General features: G+C 35.7%; 2 protein-coding genes across 8 annotated transcripts in view; one reads left to right on the forward strand and one right to left on the reverse strand.

Annotated features, from left to right (window-relative positions):
• The window catches only part of PLK4 (polo like kinase 4), a 17,639-nt gene extending 668 nt beyond the window's left edge, over window positions 1-16,971 (forward strand). Inside the window, exons 1-16 of one of the 3 annotated variants that reach the window (XM_026073603.1) lie at window positions 7-12; window positions 98-193; window positions 998-1,093; window positions 1,188-1,302; window positions 3,357-4,389; window positions 6,452-6,552; window positions 8,205-8,578; window positions 8,996-9,100; window positions 9,508-9,610; window positions 10,087-10,236; window positions 11,149-11,279; window positions 12,017-12,108; window positions 12,493-12,631; window positions 14,486-14,626; window positions 15,546-15,652; window positions 16,370-16,971. In XM_026073603.1, the coding sequence (XP_025929388.1) occupies window positions 191-193; window positions 998-1,093; window positions 1,188-1,302; window positions 3,357-4,389; window positions 6,452-6,552; window positions 8,205-8,578; window positions 8,996-9,100; window positions 9,508-9,610; window positions 10,087-10,236; window positions 11,149-11,279; window positions 12,017-12,108; window positions 12,493-12,631; window positions 14,486-14,626; window positions 15,546-15,652; window positions 16,370-16,469 (2,790 nt within the window). In that variant the 5' untranslated portion in view covers window positions 7-12; window positions 98-190 and the 3' untranslated portion in view covers window positions 16,470-16,971. Of the gene's footprint in view, window positions 1-6; window positions 13-97; window positions 194-997; window positions 1,094-1,187; window positions 1,303-3,356; window positions 4,390-6,451; window positions 6,553-8,204; window positions 8,579-8,995; window positions 9,101-9,507; window positions 9,611-10,086; window positions 10,237-11,148; window positions 11,280-12,016; window positions 12,109-12,492; window positions 12,632-14,485; window positions 14,627-15,275; window positions 15,411-15,545; window positions 15,653-16,369 lie in introns of those variants that run through there. The other 2 variants (XM_026073602.1, XM_026073604.1) reach the window with 2 other exon arrangements.
• MFSD8 (major facilitator superfamily domain containing 8) overlaps window positions 3,845-17,143 on the reverse strand; it is a 28,091-nt gene continuing 14,792 nt past the window's right edge. The window contains exons 13-15 of one of the 5 annotated variants that reach the window (XR_003254816.1): window positions 13,208-13,290; window positions 4,086-4,244; window positions 3,845-3,933 (exon numbers count right to left, since the gene is read on the reverse strand). Coding sequence is in view for 3 of the 5 variants with exons in the window: in XM_026073609.1 (XP_025929394.1) it covers window positions 13,250-13,290 (41 nt within the window). In the remaining 2 variants the exon portion in view is untranslated. Of the gene's footprint in view, window positions 3,934-4,085; window positions 4,245-8,387; window positions 8,470-13,207; window positions 13,291-17,143 lie in introns of those variants that run through there. The other 4 variants (XR_003254817.1, XM_026073609.1, XM_026073610.1 and 1 more) reach the window with 4 other exon arrangements.

Below are 17,143 nucleotides of genomic sequence, written 5' to 3' on the forward strand. Positions count from 1 at the left end.
ACCTCCGTCCAGGTGCGGCCCGGGGGCGCCTGCCGGTTTGTGCGGCGCTGGGGAGGAGCTGGCCGGGACTGACAGCGGTTCTGTGTTCGCCTTGCAGGACTTCAAGGTGGGGAACCTCCTGGGGAAAGGCTCCTTCGCTGGGGTCTACAGAGCAGTATCCCTCAAAACCGGTCTGGAAGTGGCTATCAAAATGGTAAGGCAGCCAGCCGGGGAATGTGGTGTCCCTGAGAGACTGGACCTGGGGCTGGGCTTAGCGGTTCCACATTAGTGCCTGGGCTGCTCGTTCGTATGTAACTGGTGTTTAGATTAGGACTGTGTCCTGAAAGGTGTGGTACAAACAGAAAGACTGTATTAATAATTAATGGGAATGTTGTTCATGTTGCTATTAAAAGAAATTGAGCTCAAATACTCTACCCTGGCTGGCCAGGCAGACCCATAATTCTAATTAAGAAATCTGTGGTCACAAAAACTTGATTTGGATTCCATTTGGCTGGAGAGGTCCTGAACACATGGAAGAGCTTGCTGTCCTTTAATATGTATTAGCCTTGAAAACTTCCCTGACTGCCTAGAAAAACAATTTCTTTGTGAATAAAACTAGTTTTTCACAGCTATCTGTTGCCAGGCTGTCTTACAATTTGTGAAAATACTTTTATTTAACTACCTTTTTTTTAACTTTCACCATATTTAGCATATCTGCCTGGCAAAATTAGAATTAGGTTTCTCTGTTTAAGTATGTAAGAGAATTTTTTTAATTAGTGTTGGTATTAAATATGTTCACACTAGTCTGCTTTGAACAATTGTGTGTTCCTCCACTTCTTGTAAGGTACTTGTGCATTAAAAGCATGTAGTTGGTAAAGCTATGTGAAAGTTGACTAATATTTAAAAGAGTTTCTGAACAAACATACACTGAATATCTAAAGCTTCAAGTTCACTTGAAACTAACATGTACCTCATTAATGCTGCAATGTTTGAAAAATATTCTGTGGTCCATTTTCAGATAGATAAAAAAGCCATGCACAAAGTTGGAATGGTACAGAGGGTTCAAAATGAGGTCAAAATACATTGCCARCTAAAGCATCCATCTATACTTGAGGTAAGAATCATATATTTCTGCGCAGAAGACTGCATACATGACTTGCTATATATTCTGCAAAATATTTTAACGCTTTCATTATCTTATGTTCTAGCTTTATAACTACTTTGAAGATAGCAACTATGTGTACTTGATACTTGAGATGTGTCACAATGGTGAAATGAGCAGATATATAAAGAACAGAAAGAAACCCTTTTCAGAAGAAGAAGGTGAGCTTTTTTCTACATAGCTGTCTTTTTGCATCAATGTTTTGGCTTATTCAATAAACATTTAATTCTAGTGAAAATATTTACAACTGCTGTTGCTCTGAAACAGTTTGTATAGTTTATAATCTAGTGATAAGCGATAATATTGAGATTAATCTAAAGATAAATTATGATTACATCTATTCACTTGAATTTCTATATACTTTTGTTTCTGCTTAAGCCACTTACAGCAGCTTGTGCTACTTGGGGTTAAAAAAATACATATCGGTGATCTTAAGGTAGAGCTTACCTTTATACACCAGATTACTTTGTTAAAGTGTAGTTTAAGTCTGAGAYGTTCCCTATGGGAAAACTAGCACCTTCTCATTCTGAGGTTTGTTCTTTGTATTATAGATTGTACCTCTTCACCTYAATATTACTGTGTTACATGTCACCAGTTAGAAAACCTTACAGATTCTAATTTGTCTTATATGGTATAATTGGAAATATTTACTCTAATTTGAGGTCTGTGTGGAAATTAAAATAATGCAGTTAACTGTTTACATGTAGCTTCTTAAGGTCTGAGTTGGCAAGAAATGCTCGAATGAAATAACCAATTTGACACACAGTCTAGAATTTTTGAAGGACTGACAGCTGAGGAGAAGCCTTAGTATGGTTTTAGCTCTGAGTTTCATACGGAGATCACTGAACTAAAATAAAAAAATCTGTCTTACGTTGAGAGTTGATTGTCAGAGTAATTCTTTAACTTTAAATTGGTTGTTAGTCTTCTGAATAGTGTTTTGAGAAGTCTTGCATAAAACAATCGTATTTACAAACTTACCAGCGTTTCATGTCCTTACAGTTAAGAGTGAAAGAATTTCAGTTAGAACATAGACCACTGAAACCCTAAACAGAACAGCACAATTTAAAAAGAATAAATTAAGGGATAGCAAAGCAAGTTACTATGTGCAGTGTTTTAGGGCACAGCCAAAAGCAAACTGTTCTGGTTCCAGCCAGTCTGGATTCACTGGTTATTGCCCCTACAGCKCTCAGAATTATGTGCTGGTCACCACTTGCACAGGTTCTTCCAGTTTACCTGCTTCTCTATCAATTTCTAATCTAATTCTATGAAACTACTACATATACAGATTTTTCTGAACCTAGATCACAGAACTGGCTTAAAGGGATACTGTTAATTAAAAAAATAAAATAAATCATCTGTTTAATCCAGATCTGCTGCAGCAGAAATAGTTCAGCTGATGGTGCCTTAATTTTGAAAGCTGTTAAGCCATTGATTTGGATAAAAAGTCTGTTCCTTTGAGGAGTGGTTTCTACTAATATTCTTTATTCCACAGTCTTTGACCTCTCCTAAGAGAGGAAGAGGATTGTAAATTGCTTGCTCTAGAAAGAATGATTCTTACAATTGCTATAATTGCAGCATGATAATAAACAATGCTGTTTCATTCTGGGTGAGGTTTTGTTATTCCTGCTCTAAGCTAAAACTCTTGAGTAGTCCCTGAATTTCTAATATATTAGAGCAGAAAATCCATCCCAGTATCATGAAAATAGAAGATAAAGCTAAAAGTTGAAATCACTGCCAGCCTTCCCAGTTTGCTAATGATTAAAAAAAAAAAAAAAATCCAAACTGCCTCTCGTATTTTATGAACTGCACATACTGAAGTTGCTTGATTTCATGTATTTGCTCTTTTTGAAAACGGGGAGCAACTTCACTTTTTAAATTCTCTAGAAGTTAATTTTAGAAAAAGCTTAGGCCAGTTCAAAATATTTCCAGTCTTTCTGAAGTTATTCCGTTATCAAAGAAACAAATCAGATTACAGCGTTTACAGAACATTCTTTTATGGACTGTTTTAGAACATGGTTGTACTGCATTGTTTAAAAGTTGCATCAAAGCAAAAAGTGTCATTTCTAATCTCGTTAGCGTGGCACTTAAATACCCTTGTAACATCTTCATTATTTAAAAAAAAAAAGGCAAGACCAACAGCAGAATTCAAAGTTAGTATTTTTATGACTACGACTTCAAATATACCCCTAAAACATCTGTTCTTGTATTTTGACAGCCCGACACTTCTTGCATCAGATTATCACGGGTATGCTGTATCTTCATTCTCATGGAATATTGCATCGGGACCTCACCCTTTCCAACCTCTTACTCACCAATAATATGAATGTCAAAATTGCTGATTTTGGACTAGCAACTCAGTTGAAAATGCCTCATGAAAAGCATTATACAATGTGTGGAACTCCTAATTACATTTCTCCAGAGATAGCCACAAGGAGTCCACATGGGCTTGAATCTGATGTGTGGTCTTTGGGCTGTATGTTTTACACTCTTCTGATTGGAAAGCCACCTTTTGACACTGACACGGTCAAGAACACGCTGAATAAAGTAGTATTAGCAGATTATGAAATGCCAGCCTTTTTGTCAAGAGAGGCACAAGACCTTATACATAAATTACTCCGAAAAAATCCAGCAGATCGTTTGAGTCTTTCTTCTGTGTTGGATCATCCTTTTATGTCCCGGTGCAACTCTGCACGGAGTAAAGATTTGGGAACTTCAGAGGATTCCATGGACAGTGGAAATGCTACAATCTCTACCACTTTTACAGGCTCTTCTAGCATCAGTACCAGTGGTTGCTTGAAGGAAAAGAAGAAGTTATTAGTTGGACAGCCACTCCCAAATAAAATTACTTTTTTTCCTAAAAATAAGAATTCTAGTAACTCTTCATCCATAGATGGAAGCAGTTCTTGTAATCAGTGGGGAGCTCAGGGAAAAGAACCTGGCCTACCTGGCAGGGGAAGAGCCATGCAGCTTGTTGAAGAGAGGCCACATTCACGCTATCTCCGAAGAGCCCATTCTTCTGATAGGTCTGGCACATCCCATAGTCAGACTGGAGGAATATCAAATGTTGCAGAGAGATGTCACTCTATGGAACTGCTTTCCAAGCCTAGAGTAGGAACAAGGGAAAACACAGAATGCTTTTCACCTGTAAACAGCTATGCTGATATGGGAGAAATATTTAAGGAGAAGACTTCGAGTAGTTCTGGTTCTTTTGAAGGACAAATGTCTCCACCTGTGAAAGATCAACCACAGTAAGAATCTCTTTTTACTAAGATGAAGTTTAGAGCTGCTTTATTCATTAAATGTATAATTCTTGTAGAACTAAGCTGTAGTAAATGCCAAAAGTCTCTACGGTTTTAGTTTGAATACCAAATAGACAGTAGTAATTGTTGCTGTAGCTATGTAGAAGTTTACCTCCCCATTGTCCCTATCCCAAAATTCATAAATGCAGTATATGAGGTAATTGACTGTAGTGTTTCTTCATCCTGATAATACTCTGCTGCTTATTCATTTCCCTCCTCAGCAGGTTGAGTGTTTCATTCCCTATGGTAATTGCAGTTGGGATTGTTGCTAATAAATGTAGAAGAGACATGGATTAGGGAAGAAGGCCTTCAGAGTATGCCTACCAATGTATTTACTTGCTGCTGTGATAGAATTTTTTTTTCACTTTAACTGTGCTTTATCCCTAGACCAGATAAAGGGAAAGAACAAATTATTGAAGTACAAGATTAGGTGATGGATTAAAAAACTGGTAACACTGTGCCAAAAAGAAAATGACACTTGAAGATAACCACCTGAAACTTAGTTTTATCCTTAGTTGTAGTCTGTGGATGAAAATCCTGGCATCTCTCCTCACACTGGTGGACTTTCCCAGCTTATACCTTCCAACTCTTCAAGTGTTAAACTTTACAGGGGACACTAGGATTTTTTTCTGTGTTGCTGGAGGCCTGATCTTGCTTTTTGTGTAGTGTTATACAACAAGAACTGCTCTCTGTGGTGCACTTAATCTGTGTACACTCAGAAGTTTTATTGCTTTAATTTTTTTCATAAATGGGATATGAAAAAATATTTTCCTGTTTAGATATAAGGACTATTGTATATGCTAGTTCTTGCATTTTCTTCCATGTTAACAAGTGCCAACTTTGGCTGACGGTTTCATATTTTTCTTTTTGCTAATCTCTTCAGTAAGAATGCAAATGAGCACTTTGCCCTGTAGAAAGAGTAAATGGAGTAAAAGGTTTCTTTCTTGACCATCTTCAGAGGTGTGACATAAGCCTCAGTTCAACAAGTTCAATGAGCATATGCATTCTTTTTGCATCTAGTTTGATAAATGTTTGAATTAAACATAAACAATTTATACAAATGTTAACGTAATGCTTCCTGGTATGCCCCAAGATTTCAGAGATGGAATATATGGAAATATGATGGAGTATTAATATGAGAGTGGGGATTAACTGAACTATGCTATTTCTTCTATAAGTGCTCGATTACAGGGAAAGCACTTTGTGTCTATAGCTAGCTTTCACAGTAATCGCAAGTGCAAGACTCTAAAAGCTAAGTGCGAAAATTATATTCTGCTTTGTTTATGTTATAACTGAATCCTTGCTGCTGCTAATGTGGTGACCATCATAAAGTAAAAGGACAGGCTGTGGAGATAGAATACCACATGGTAACTTAGTGCAAGTTTACAACAGATCAGTGATTCTGTAGTAACTGGTTCTGTGTATGCTCTTAACCCAGAATAAATTAAAGATGCTTTATTCCTCAATATGAGAATAATATCAAGTTTAACTATGGCAATTTACATATCACACCCTAAAAAGCTGGAAAAAATCTTTAAAATATATTCTTGTAATTTACTATATTTCATATAAACTCAAATTACTTTAGTTAATAAGACTGCCTACAGATTTCAACTGCATATTCATTATTATACTAAGTGAGATCCATTGAGATCATGGACCCCATCCCTCAGTCGGGACAGCTACTGCTGGCAGCATTCTCAACAGTTTTTCTTATTTAAGTGATGTCCAACAATCAGCTAATGAGTGCTAACAGACTTCAAATTTGTACTAAAGATTACCAATAATTTTTCTTTTCATTACTCATGGAAATAGTGTTTTTTGTTTATACTTTACTTGCCGACCATTACTCATGAAAACAGAAGCATGTTCCATGCCATCTAGAACAACAAAATTCCACCTTTCTTAAACATTGTAAAAAACATTGTGGTTTCTGCAGCTGTAATACCATAGCTTTTGTTGTGCAAGTGTCGATGTAATCTTGACTACACGTGTAACTTCTATTTTGCAGCTCAAATTATCTCTGCCCAATGAAGCCCCATGTTGGTTTATTAGCGCAGAAGTCCCAGACTGAAACAATGCAGCAGTGGCTTGGAAGCATGCAAACAAATGGTATGTGTTACTAATTGACTATATATTTTTTGCATTCAAGTTGGAGTAGTGATTTGTAAATGTTTCTGTGTTTTTTCTAAATTTTACTACTTCATACCTGTAACAGAGGGATATCTATATGGCAAAATAACTGTTTCTGGAATATAATAATGGCATCCTAAATAACAGTGATTGGATGTTAATAGAAGCTACTGTAGACACAGACTTTTTTTATGAATGAAGAGCACAGGAGACCCTAAACTAATGTGGCACTGAAAAAAGTTGACACAGATATTGAAAGAGGCACAATGACTTCAAGCATCACTCGTGTGTGGAATCACTCTTAAGCAAGAAATGTGCCATTGAAAACATTGATTTGTTCTCTCTTTTGGACTAAGCTATAAGATTTTAGTTTCCTGAAATAGGAATTAATTTCAGATAGTTTTGCAGATGCTCTTCATCCTGAGCTTCTGGGTTAGTATAATCAACTGGATATAACTGCCTTCAGAAGAATGATGAAATTGTACATTGTATTTGAATGCTTAGCTTTCTAAAACAGTCACTCTTCTGTCTTTCAGTAATTTTAGCAAAAAACAAATGCACAAAGAAGAAAATACAATCATAGAATCTGCCTTAATTATTCAGTTGTGACCTGAGATGCTTCTAAGCATGTATAAATGACAAAAGATTGGCAGGTGACTCAACAGATCCTTTTATTTAACTGTGCAAATAAACCTTAAGAGAAAATGGGGCCACAGTGAATGAGAAAGATGATGAGGTTGCAGAAGGAGGGGTGGAGGAAAGGACAAAAGACACAGAAGGGAAGGAGGTGTTCTTTGCCACGCATCATATTACATCACTTGCAAATAATGTAATTTAATCATAAAATTAAATCACAAATTCTGGGCTTTTCTGTTCTGATATTATTGGACTCCTTCCCTTCCTGTCYACCAGGAATTGGAATCATATGACATATGGTCTGAATATGCAGTATTTCAACTATAATCCTACTTAATTTTTGGTCCCTTCTCAACTGTTCTCTATCATGGCAGGAGTGCATTACTTGTTTGAGGCAGAAAGCTGATAAAAGGCTTAATTGCTGCCCTAGTTTTGATATTTATAGGAAGATTAAATGTGAAACAGGTTGTTTTATCAAGTGACAGTGGAAATAAAATGTGGACTTCAGAGTTTGCATTAAATTAACTTTTGAGTACTAAAATCTCCAGTTGATGCTAAAACACTACAGTTTGCTAAGCTTAAAACTGAAGTGAAGCTTAGTTCCATTGGTTATCTGAATGGCAAGTTAACCGTCTTTCAACAGATTAGTTCTTGTTTAAGTGCATATTTGAAATCTGAGTCTTTTGTTGATAAATGCTTTTGCAAAATGATTTGATATATGTTCATGGTTATGAATATATTAATGGTTACCTTAACAGAAGTCTCGTAACATGTTATTTTTAAATAGCACTGGAATTAGCACTGGAATTTTATTAGCACTGATATTGGTAGGTACTGATGTCACAGTCTAACAATTTAGATATTGAAAGTTAAATCACATTCTCCACTCATTTAGGCTTTCTAAAATGTTATTTTGAAAAGCTTTTAAAAAACAAAATAGCATTTTTCTTGCTGTGACTCCTTGAATCTACAGCATACTCTTTTGCTGCTTTCAGTTCAGCTGAGACCACCTGCAGACATAATTGGCAACGGTAATGCACATGGAGGTTTTCGGTATCATCAGGGTGTACAGCAAGATGCATCAAGAAATGCATGGAACACCTTAAAAGATATAAGGAGTCCTGATGCATCCCTTGACTGCCCACACTCTATAAACCAGGGAAACCCAAAGAAATATACCTCTGGACTTCTCTGCAAATCTGAGAAGATTCATCCATCTTCTGCCTGTGGTCTTCAGCCAACTTCAGAACAAAACCAAGCCTGGGGCAAAGAACAACCAGTGCATCAGAAACCTACACTGCGAAGCATTGTATCCCCTCTCAGTGCTCACAGGCTAAAACCGATCAGGCAAAAAACAAAAAATGCAGTGGTATGTATCAGTTCTTAAAAATTGAAAGAGTTTAAAGATAGTGTGAATCTTTCTAAAATCACTTGGTAAACCAGAAACACTTGTTTCATAAAAGTTGGTCTCTGATATAAAGTTATATTAATAGGCTGCATCATAGTTTTTGTGTATGGAATACTGTTATGTCCTGGTCATAATAGGGCTCACCTGGCTCTTAGTTTGCTTTGTTACTYGTGAAGCCAACCCTGACACACCAGGCTCACACCCTTCAGTCATGTTGGAGCATTCTGTTCTAGCAGCACTAACAGCAAAAGTTACTGAAAGAAGCATTTATAACTTTGCAAGTAATCCGCTTTCTTAGTGTTTGGAAGAATGCTGTCTCATCCTGCCAAAAGGTAAGTTTTTTGTTGTTTTATCTAACCTGTATTTTTAATGCTTTAGGTGAGCATTCTAGATAATGGGGAAGTATGTATGGAATTTCTAAAAGAACACCATTCACAAGAATTTGTGAAAGAAGTTCTCAGAATATCTTGTGATGGAAATGTGGTGAGTAAATTTTGGATTTCTGTATTGTCATATTAAGTACTTAACAACATCCTATTCTTTGAAGTTTTTTTTCTTTATTAATCTTCATGTAAGTGATTATTTGCTGAAAAAGTAATATTTAAATATGCACAGCCGTAAATTCATCTTTTCTTCCATAGTGCAGCCATACCAGTATAGGTAGCAAGCAACTACTTCAGAGCAAATTTGGACTTATGACTTTGCTTGATGTTACTTAGGTGAAGCATTGCTAAAAACTGCTGCTGTTCAATAATCACTTAGAGGAACAGAGCACTTGTTAAAATGAATTACCATAATTTATCTAAATTGTGACTTATTTCCATAGCTGTTAAGTAGGGAGTGCTGCAGTAACTTGCAACTATAAACAATTTTTCTACTCTTTTGGGTAGATTGCAGTTTATCACCCAAATGAAGGAAGAGGCTTCCTTCTTGATGACAGACCTCCTGCTCCTCCTGAAGACATCTGTATGTATAACTTTGACAACTTGCCAGGTAACATGAAGTTTATTTTAAACTGAAAATGATTGATGTGCTTTTTAAATGTCTCTTCTGAGACTAATATTAGCTTTTAAACACTACTTTTCAGATAGTCAGGATAGAAGTCCTTCCAGAATAAAATTCAAACTACAGTTTAACTGGAAACTGATTTTGAAACTTTACAAGAAAGTGTAAGCCTGCAGGTTGAAGCAATTTTATATGGAAACTCTATGGAGTTGCAGCACTTTCCTGTGTTGCTGAGGTTCTGAACTATGTTAACTGGAGAAATAGCTATTGAAGAGAAGTGCTTTCAGAAAACTGAGTGGAAATAAGTTTATCTTCTTTCAACATACTTCTGTAAAGTACTTAAATATTGCTCACAATTTTTAGGTAATAGTAAAATAAAAAGTACATAGTTTAAGTAATTTCAGAGTTGGTACAGTGTTTAATCTGATGACTTTCTGATAGATGGTTTATTTAATTTTTTTTAGAAAAGTACTGGAAAAAATACCAGTATGCAGCCAAGTTTGTACAGTTGGTGAGAACAAAAACCCCCAAAGTTACTTTCTATACAAGATATGCCAAGTGCATGTTGATGGAAAATTTACCCACTGCAGATGTTGAAGTTTGTTTTTATGATGGTATGTACTCCATTTTTGCTATTTATGCTAATAGTTAAATCATATTATCAAAGTTGCACTAAAATATTGCCAAATACTAATGAACACTTCAGGCTGAAGAAAATACTAGAATTTTGAGATTTTGCCACTTGGCCTTAATTTTAGCACCCAAAAGTCAATTTATTCATTAGTTCCTTATTGATAACCTTCTTCAGGGAATGCATATTACAAAGGTGGTACTAACCCCTACCTTGTTTTCTTTTGTGAGCTCTTCTATCTGTGTTTGATAGTTACCTACTTAAAATGAGAAGGTTTAAGCTTTCTATTGTTACTGAGGTAATAATATTACTGAGAGCATTGACTGGAGGAAGGGATCAGCTGTCTTCTCCAGGTCTACCTTGGATAAGCTAGAATGCACTGACTGTTTTCTCACTGTGAACTAGTTTGTGAACTAGTTTGATTTGCCACATGCATACCCAAAGATAACTTAAGTCCCCACCAAAATTTTTTTGGTCATAAATAACAGCTCTGATCCACAGTAGTACAGGTATTGGAAGAACAGGAGTCTGTCTTTAAACCATATGCAAATACTAATAAATCCTACTTAACTAATTTTTGGCAATGCTGTTAGACATATTAATTTTGTCTCTGATTAAAGTTTGGAAAGGCAGTTCTTAAATTGTAATGAATGCATTATTCAACCTATTTTACTAGTGATCTTCAGTTGCCATCAAAGGCATTCCATTAATATCACAGTTCCAATTCAAGTGGCTTTTTACTCCTGCTAAACACAGAGSTCACCCAGCAGTGGTTTTATTCTTAAAATAATTCTTAACTCAGTAAGACCCATTCTGCTAGAATGTAATGGCAGAAATCTGTATTTCATAGATACTGATACTTTACACAAATTAGATTTAAAACTCTCTTCTGCAGGAGCAAAGATACACAAGACAGCTGGTATAACTCGTGTGATTGAAAAATCAGGAAAATCCTTCACTTTGAAAGGAGAAAGTGAACCAAGTTTGAAGAAGGAAATACAAGTCTATATGGATCATGCAAATGAGGTAAATGGTTTTATGTAGGACTTTTTAAGTGGAAAGCAACCTTCTGAAAATCCAGATTTTTCTTTCACAAAAGTGCTTCTAAGTTGCTTTTCATCATATATTTTTTTTAGTGCTAAGAGGGGTGATAAAGCTTTTTTCTTGTGTTTTTTTTTTCTTTNTTAGAGCAAATAGTAGTGTAGAGAACTCTCTTACAGTGAAGCCTGCTAGAGAATAAATTCTCACTGGTGTATAAAGCAACTCTGCCTGTTTGGTGAAGGGATTAAATCACCACACAAAGCTGCTTTACATAATTAAAAACAAATACTGCCAGCTGTTCAGGGGCTGGCCTGCTGGCTATGCATTCCTTCTCATGTTTCATGTCACCCAATTAGCAGTCACAAGAGTAATTATTATGTCTGTGAAGTTGGGAATTAGAAAAAATGTACTACAGATTTCCTATTCAGCCTTCCTTCTGTTCTATTATTTTTCTGAAACGGAACTCGGGGCTCTCTTAGTGTCTATTTAAAGGTGAGGGGATACGATTAAGAGCACAATCCCCAATAATGTCACATCTGGGAAGTCTTGCTATAGTACAGCTCTTTGGATTTCCTTCATGGTTCACAAGTGCATTGATTATCAGTATTTACTACTATCAAAGAAAGTATTTCCTTGTGCAGGCTCACCTGCCACACTGAACATGTATGAAACAATTGTACTGTTTTCAATTAAAGATTGTAACAAGCTCATTTTAATTCCAGGGACATTGTATATGCCTTGCATTGGAATCTGCTGTTCTGGAGGAAGAAAAAAGGAGTGAAAGTGTCCCGTTTTTTCCAATAATTGTTGGAAGGTAGTATTGTCGCTTCTAAATACTTAGACACTAACCAGCTTTCTGCAGCTGGTGTTTGCAGAAGCCAGGGCTTCTTAACTAAAGCTCACAGTCATTAGAAAGATAATTAACTTGACAGCCTGTATGCGCACCCTATTTTGGACCTGCAAACCCTCCTTTGATAAGAAGACAAAATAAATTTATGGATTGAAACTGGTAGCTTAAACGAGTCTTGATGGCACCACTCTTCTGCAGACTTCAGTTTTTGTACACACTAGTTGTATATCAAGTGCTTCATATGGTCTGTAATAAACTAAAAGAAAAGCTAGGTCTCCTCAGTTTTTTTAACTCCYTTTTAAAAAGGCCTTTTCCTAATTTATCTTTCTTTTTCCTCCTCCTCCCCAGAAAACCTGGCAATACTGAATCACCACAAGCTCTAGCACCTCCATCATTAGACGATGCAAACTGTACAAAAGAAGTTATGTCACTGGATGGAAATATAGCTGCCAGTTCTACTCCAGTTCAAACTCCAAACATTATTCCTGTAAGTTCACAGGGACACACAGTGGGACTGATGGTCAGTAGGAATTCAAATGTTACTGTTTTATTTAAACTAATGGAATTAATTTTTACAGACTTCAGTTTATTAGCCTTTTGTGAGCATACTGACCAGAAATGTCACTTTAATTTCATCTAACTAATATCTAGACTTAAGATCATCTGAAAAGTCTGTCCTTCAAAACTTTATCACAGATGTCCCCCAGAAATATCACTTGGATTGTTTTCTCATGTTGTACAGTACTGTATTTGACTTGTTTTGAAGGCTCTCTGATACTCCTTCAGGCCTGTATATCAAATGGCAGCCACAAAGGATATTAGCCCTTACTGCCACTGTTCTGAAATCATCAAGTGCTAGTTTAAAAAAATAGCTTGTCTACATAAATTTGTGTGTACGTACATACAGCCAACAAGGCTTTGTGTGCAACTTCATCTAGCGCGTTTAAAAGGGTCTATGAAGCTTCAGCTGCCACATCACAGTCCTGATACAACTTCCACAGCTGAATGAATTACATTAGGGTCTTAGCACACTGAGTTCATATATTCTTAAGTTTGAACTTACGTGGGCTTGCATCGCTGTTCTTCAATTCTGAAGCACATGTTCTTAGTGCAGAATATGCCAGTTTTCAATTGATTGAAATGGACCTGGCAAGAAAAATTCCTTAGGGCTTCAGAACTAGTATTGATTCCCCCTGCCCCCATTAAAGTTACCCTTCACCAGAGTTCAAATTTGGGGGTTCATTGTTCAAACTCATTCTTCTTTTGCCATACAGCAAACACTTACGTTTTTATAAGCCTTTCAGGAATCACTGTTCGCTTCCTCTTCTGAGGTATATATTTCTAGGGAAAATAACCCAATGCCCAATTGCCTTTCTGTGTTACTCTTGATCATTTTTGTCAGTTTCTTTATACTTGAACTGAGATGTATATTGTGAGGTACAGCCTCTTCCCTCTTTCAGGTACCCTGTAGTTACTTACATTTCCCTTCCTTTCCTGACCAAGCTATTTCAGAGACCTCCTCTGACTTGCATCTCTTCGCTGARCTGTGAATCTTAAACATTGCTAAGCACAACATCTCATCTGTTTTGGCTATTGGAAGAGATATCCGAACAGTGGAATCTTTCTTTTATTTTTATTTATTTTTGTTGAAGCATACCTGATTTTCCTAGACAGTAGTGATACTGTTGTCCTAAAGGCCTTCCCTGTTTGATCCTCTGTAATTCTTAGGCTTAGAGAGACAAAAGTGATGAAGTATAACAGACTATAGTGTAGAATTCCATGATAAAACTATTTTTTCCCCATTCTATCAGAAATGTTCTTCTGGATATAAGCTCCCACATTGCAAGCAGAATTGGGAAATGTGCTTTCTACACCTTGTGCTTTGCATTTCTACTTTGTAAATGGTCAATATTCTAGTCTTCAAGTAATAGCAATGCCCATTTTTTTTTGTAAAATATTGGCCAAGTTGTTATCTGAATGAGTGCTATTTTATAACTTGTCTTGAACACTTTTCTGAAGATGGACAGAGTTTTTTTGATTGACAATCAAACAAGGAAAAAAGAGGTTAAGTAGAAAAAGTCTGCTTTGGGAAAGCCATTCTTCTCAGAATATGGGGAAGAGGTAGAAAAACTTGTCATAATCCTGGGTTTCAATATAGAGAAAATCATATGAAGACTTTTTTGTTTTTTAAAAAAAATAATGCTGTTACATAAAGCATACAGACTAAATCTCACTGTACATATGAAAAGATTAAAAAAAAAGAGTAAAAACTGACCAATTTAGTATATAATCAGTTGGGCTTAGTATTAAGGTTACTAATACTGTGCATTCCTGGTTTTAGGTGGTATCATATGAAAAGTCTACATTTATGACTAATGTTACTGAAACTACATGCTCCTCTGTTCATCAAAAAGAATGCAGTCCAAATTCAGCCCAACTTTTAAAATCTGTATTTGTGAAAAATGTTGGTTGGGCTTCTCAGGTGAGTAACAAATAATGACAAAGTAGGAAAGTCCATTCATTTTTCCTACTAAACTTGAGATATATAATTTTTAAATGACTAACTTTATGCATTGCTTACACATGAAGTTTAAAGCCAGTTTAAATAACCTGAAAGTTGATAGGTGGAAAGATCCTCCCAAATAAGGGAGCAAGATAATACCATGGTGAACTACATGAGTAAAAGAAACCAAAATAACTGTTCAGTTATTCAATTCTGTTTATCACAAATTTACTGTAATTACTATTGCCTATTCAGTTCCTTCATTTAAATCTGAATCTAGTAAAAACTAAAGCTGTCAGATTAGTGGACAAAAGTCTCTAAAAGCAAAGATGCTGGGGCAGAATGTTTTTAACAACGACACCAATTTTGTGCAAGAAGACTAAATCTGCCTATCTGTTAGGAAAATCTGTTTCCTTATTTAAAAAAACCCAAAACTTTCTTTCCTGTAGCACAGGTTTAAGTTTAGAAAACAATAGTTCTCTGCAATCTAGATAAAATAAGCTTTTTGTTCTAGCAGAAGAACAAACTACAGTTTATGAAACTATATATAAACTTTAAAATGTATGTAGCTGTGAACTGCCACAAAGCAATTCTTCTATTYCATGTTCAATTCTACTTATTTCTCTAGGAGCTGTTAAGTTAAAGGGACTTCTTATTTAATTCCCTTGAAAAAGATGACTAAAAGGTGGTATTTGAGACCTTGGGAAGTTCAGTTCAATTCTTGAGACTATTGCTTACTTCAAAGTAGTACATGTACAATCTTAATAATTGAAAGACTGACCTAGACACCAAAGGCGCTTCAATTCTGAAGAAGCTCAGCTTCAGTTCTTAGAACAATTCCAGGTGTGTCATCTTGTATTTTACATCCTCAGACTGTAAGGCAACTTATTTTTTTTAGCTGACCAGTGGAGCAGTATGGGTTCAGTTTAATGATGGATCCCAACTGGTAGCACAAGCAGGTGTTTCTTCTATCACATACACATCTCCAGATGGCCAGACAACCAGGTGAGCCTATTACTGCTATAAAAATAACTCAGCTTTCTTTCAATATAAGACTCTTAAACATATGGTAAACATCATAGATGTCACTTCATCTGTTTTGTTACTATTTAAACTTAAGTTTTCTATAACTTCTTAGCTGGTTAACTTGTGTAAACTTTATGTAATTCTCTTTGTTTATTCATTAAGATTTGACTGAACTTTGGCTAACAAATTAATAAAAAACCCACTGAGTGGATCTACTACTTGGTATTTACAATATAGCTGTTTATGTATAGTATTTAAAAGGGGCTGTAAATTAAGGTTTTAATACTTTTTTTTAAGATATTGAGGGTTTAGAGGGAATGTGCTAGCAGATAGCATAACTGATGCATGGATCTGGAGATCTTGGGTCAAGTTTTGGTTGTCTCTTGGACACTGGGCATTTCTCTGGCTACATTTGTAACATGCTTCCTCTATGCGAAGTTCAAGACAGTAATATACAGTCTATTCAGACTTAAACACTTTTAGATATTTACCTTCTTAATCTGAAATACTGTTTCAGTTAAATACGTGTAGGGAAGAGGGACCTGGACTTAAGCCCTCCAGCTCCAATTAATGTGTCTAGATATTTACATCTACTTGCCTATTTACAGCCAAATTTTGAAAAAAAAATTATACTGCCCTGAAATCAAATCACTTTTTAAAAGCATTTAAATTCTGCATTCTTATTTGTCTTTCTAGGTATGGAGAAAATGATAAGTTGCCAGAGTACATCAAAGAGAAGCTGCACTGTCTGTCTTCTATTCTTGTGATGTTTACCAATCCAGCTGGTTCCCATTAATTAAAGCAAAGCAGGTCTTTGGATGTGACAGCTTAATAAAATCACTCGCTGGCATTCAAGTGATTGATTTCACTCAGACTTTCGAGAATTCTTCTCAAAGCTGGTAAAAATTGGGAAGGGAAGGGTTGCTTTATGTATTACAAATTGCTGGAAAAGCATCTTACAATGCATATTTTTCCTCAATGATGGATAAACTTGCTCAGTGAAATTTTGAGCAAATAAGTTCTACATAACCAACTTGGAAATTATTGAAGTCAATATTGTGTTTTTTTTCTTCCCCCACTGCTTGCTCAGTGCCAACAATCAAGGAGAATGCATCTGTGCTGTTGAAGTGTTTGTACTTGTAAATAACTTGTATTTTTACRTCTTACAATATATGTAAATATGTATATGTTTTATAGCTGTTTTTATGTTTTTATTTTTGTAGCAGCAGCTTTTAACTTCCTTGCACAAGCATTTATATATATATAAAAAAAAATAAATGCAGTGGTGATTGTCCAGATCTATTGGTTCATTTCATAATCAAATGATGGTTTGAGAGCCTTTTCCTTTAAGTATAAAAGTTCAACTATAATATAATTGAGCATCCTGCCTTGTGATTCTAAGGATGAGTGAAGTTTGGGGATGAAAAATACAGAATTGTTGCATAAACTTGCTTCTAATTTCCTGACTTC

This window comes from Apteryx rowi, unplaced genomic scaffold, assembly GCF_003343035.1.
Source record: "Apteryx rowi isolate R43461 unplaced genomic scaffold, aptRow1 scaffold_371, whole genome shotgun sequence".
Taxonomy (NCBI): domain Eukaryota; kingdom Metazoa; phylum Chordata; class Aves; order Apterygiformes; family Apterygidae; genus Apteryx; species Apteryx rowi.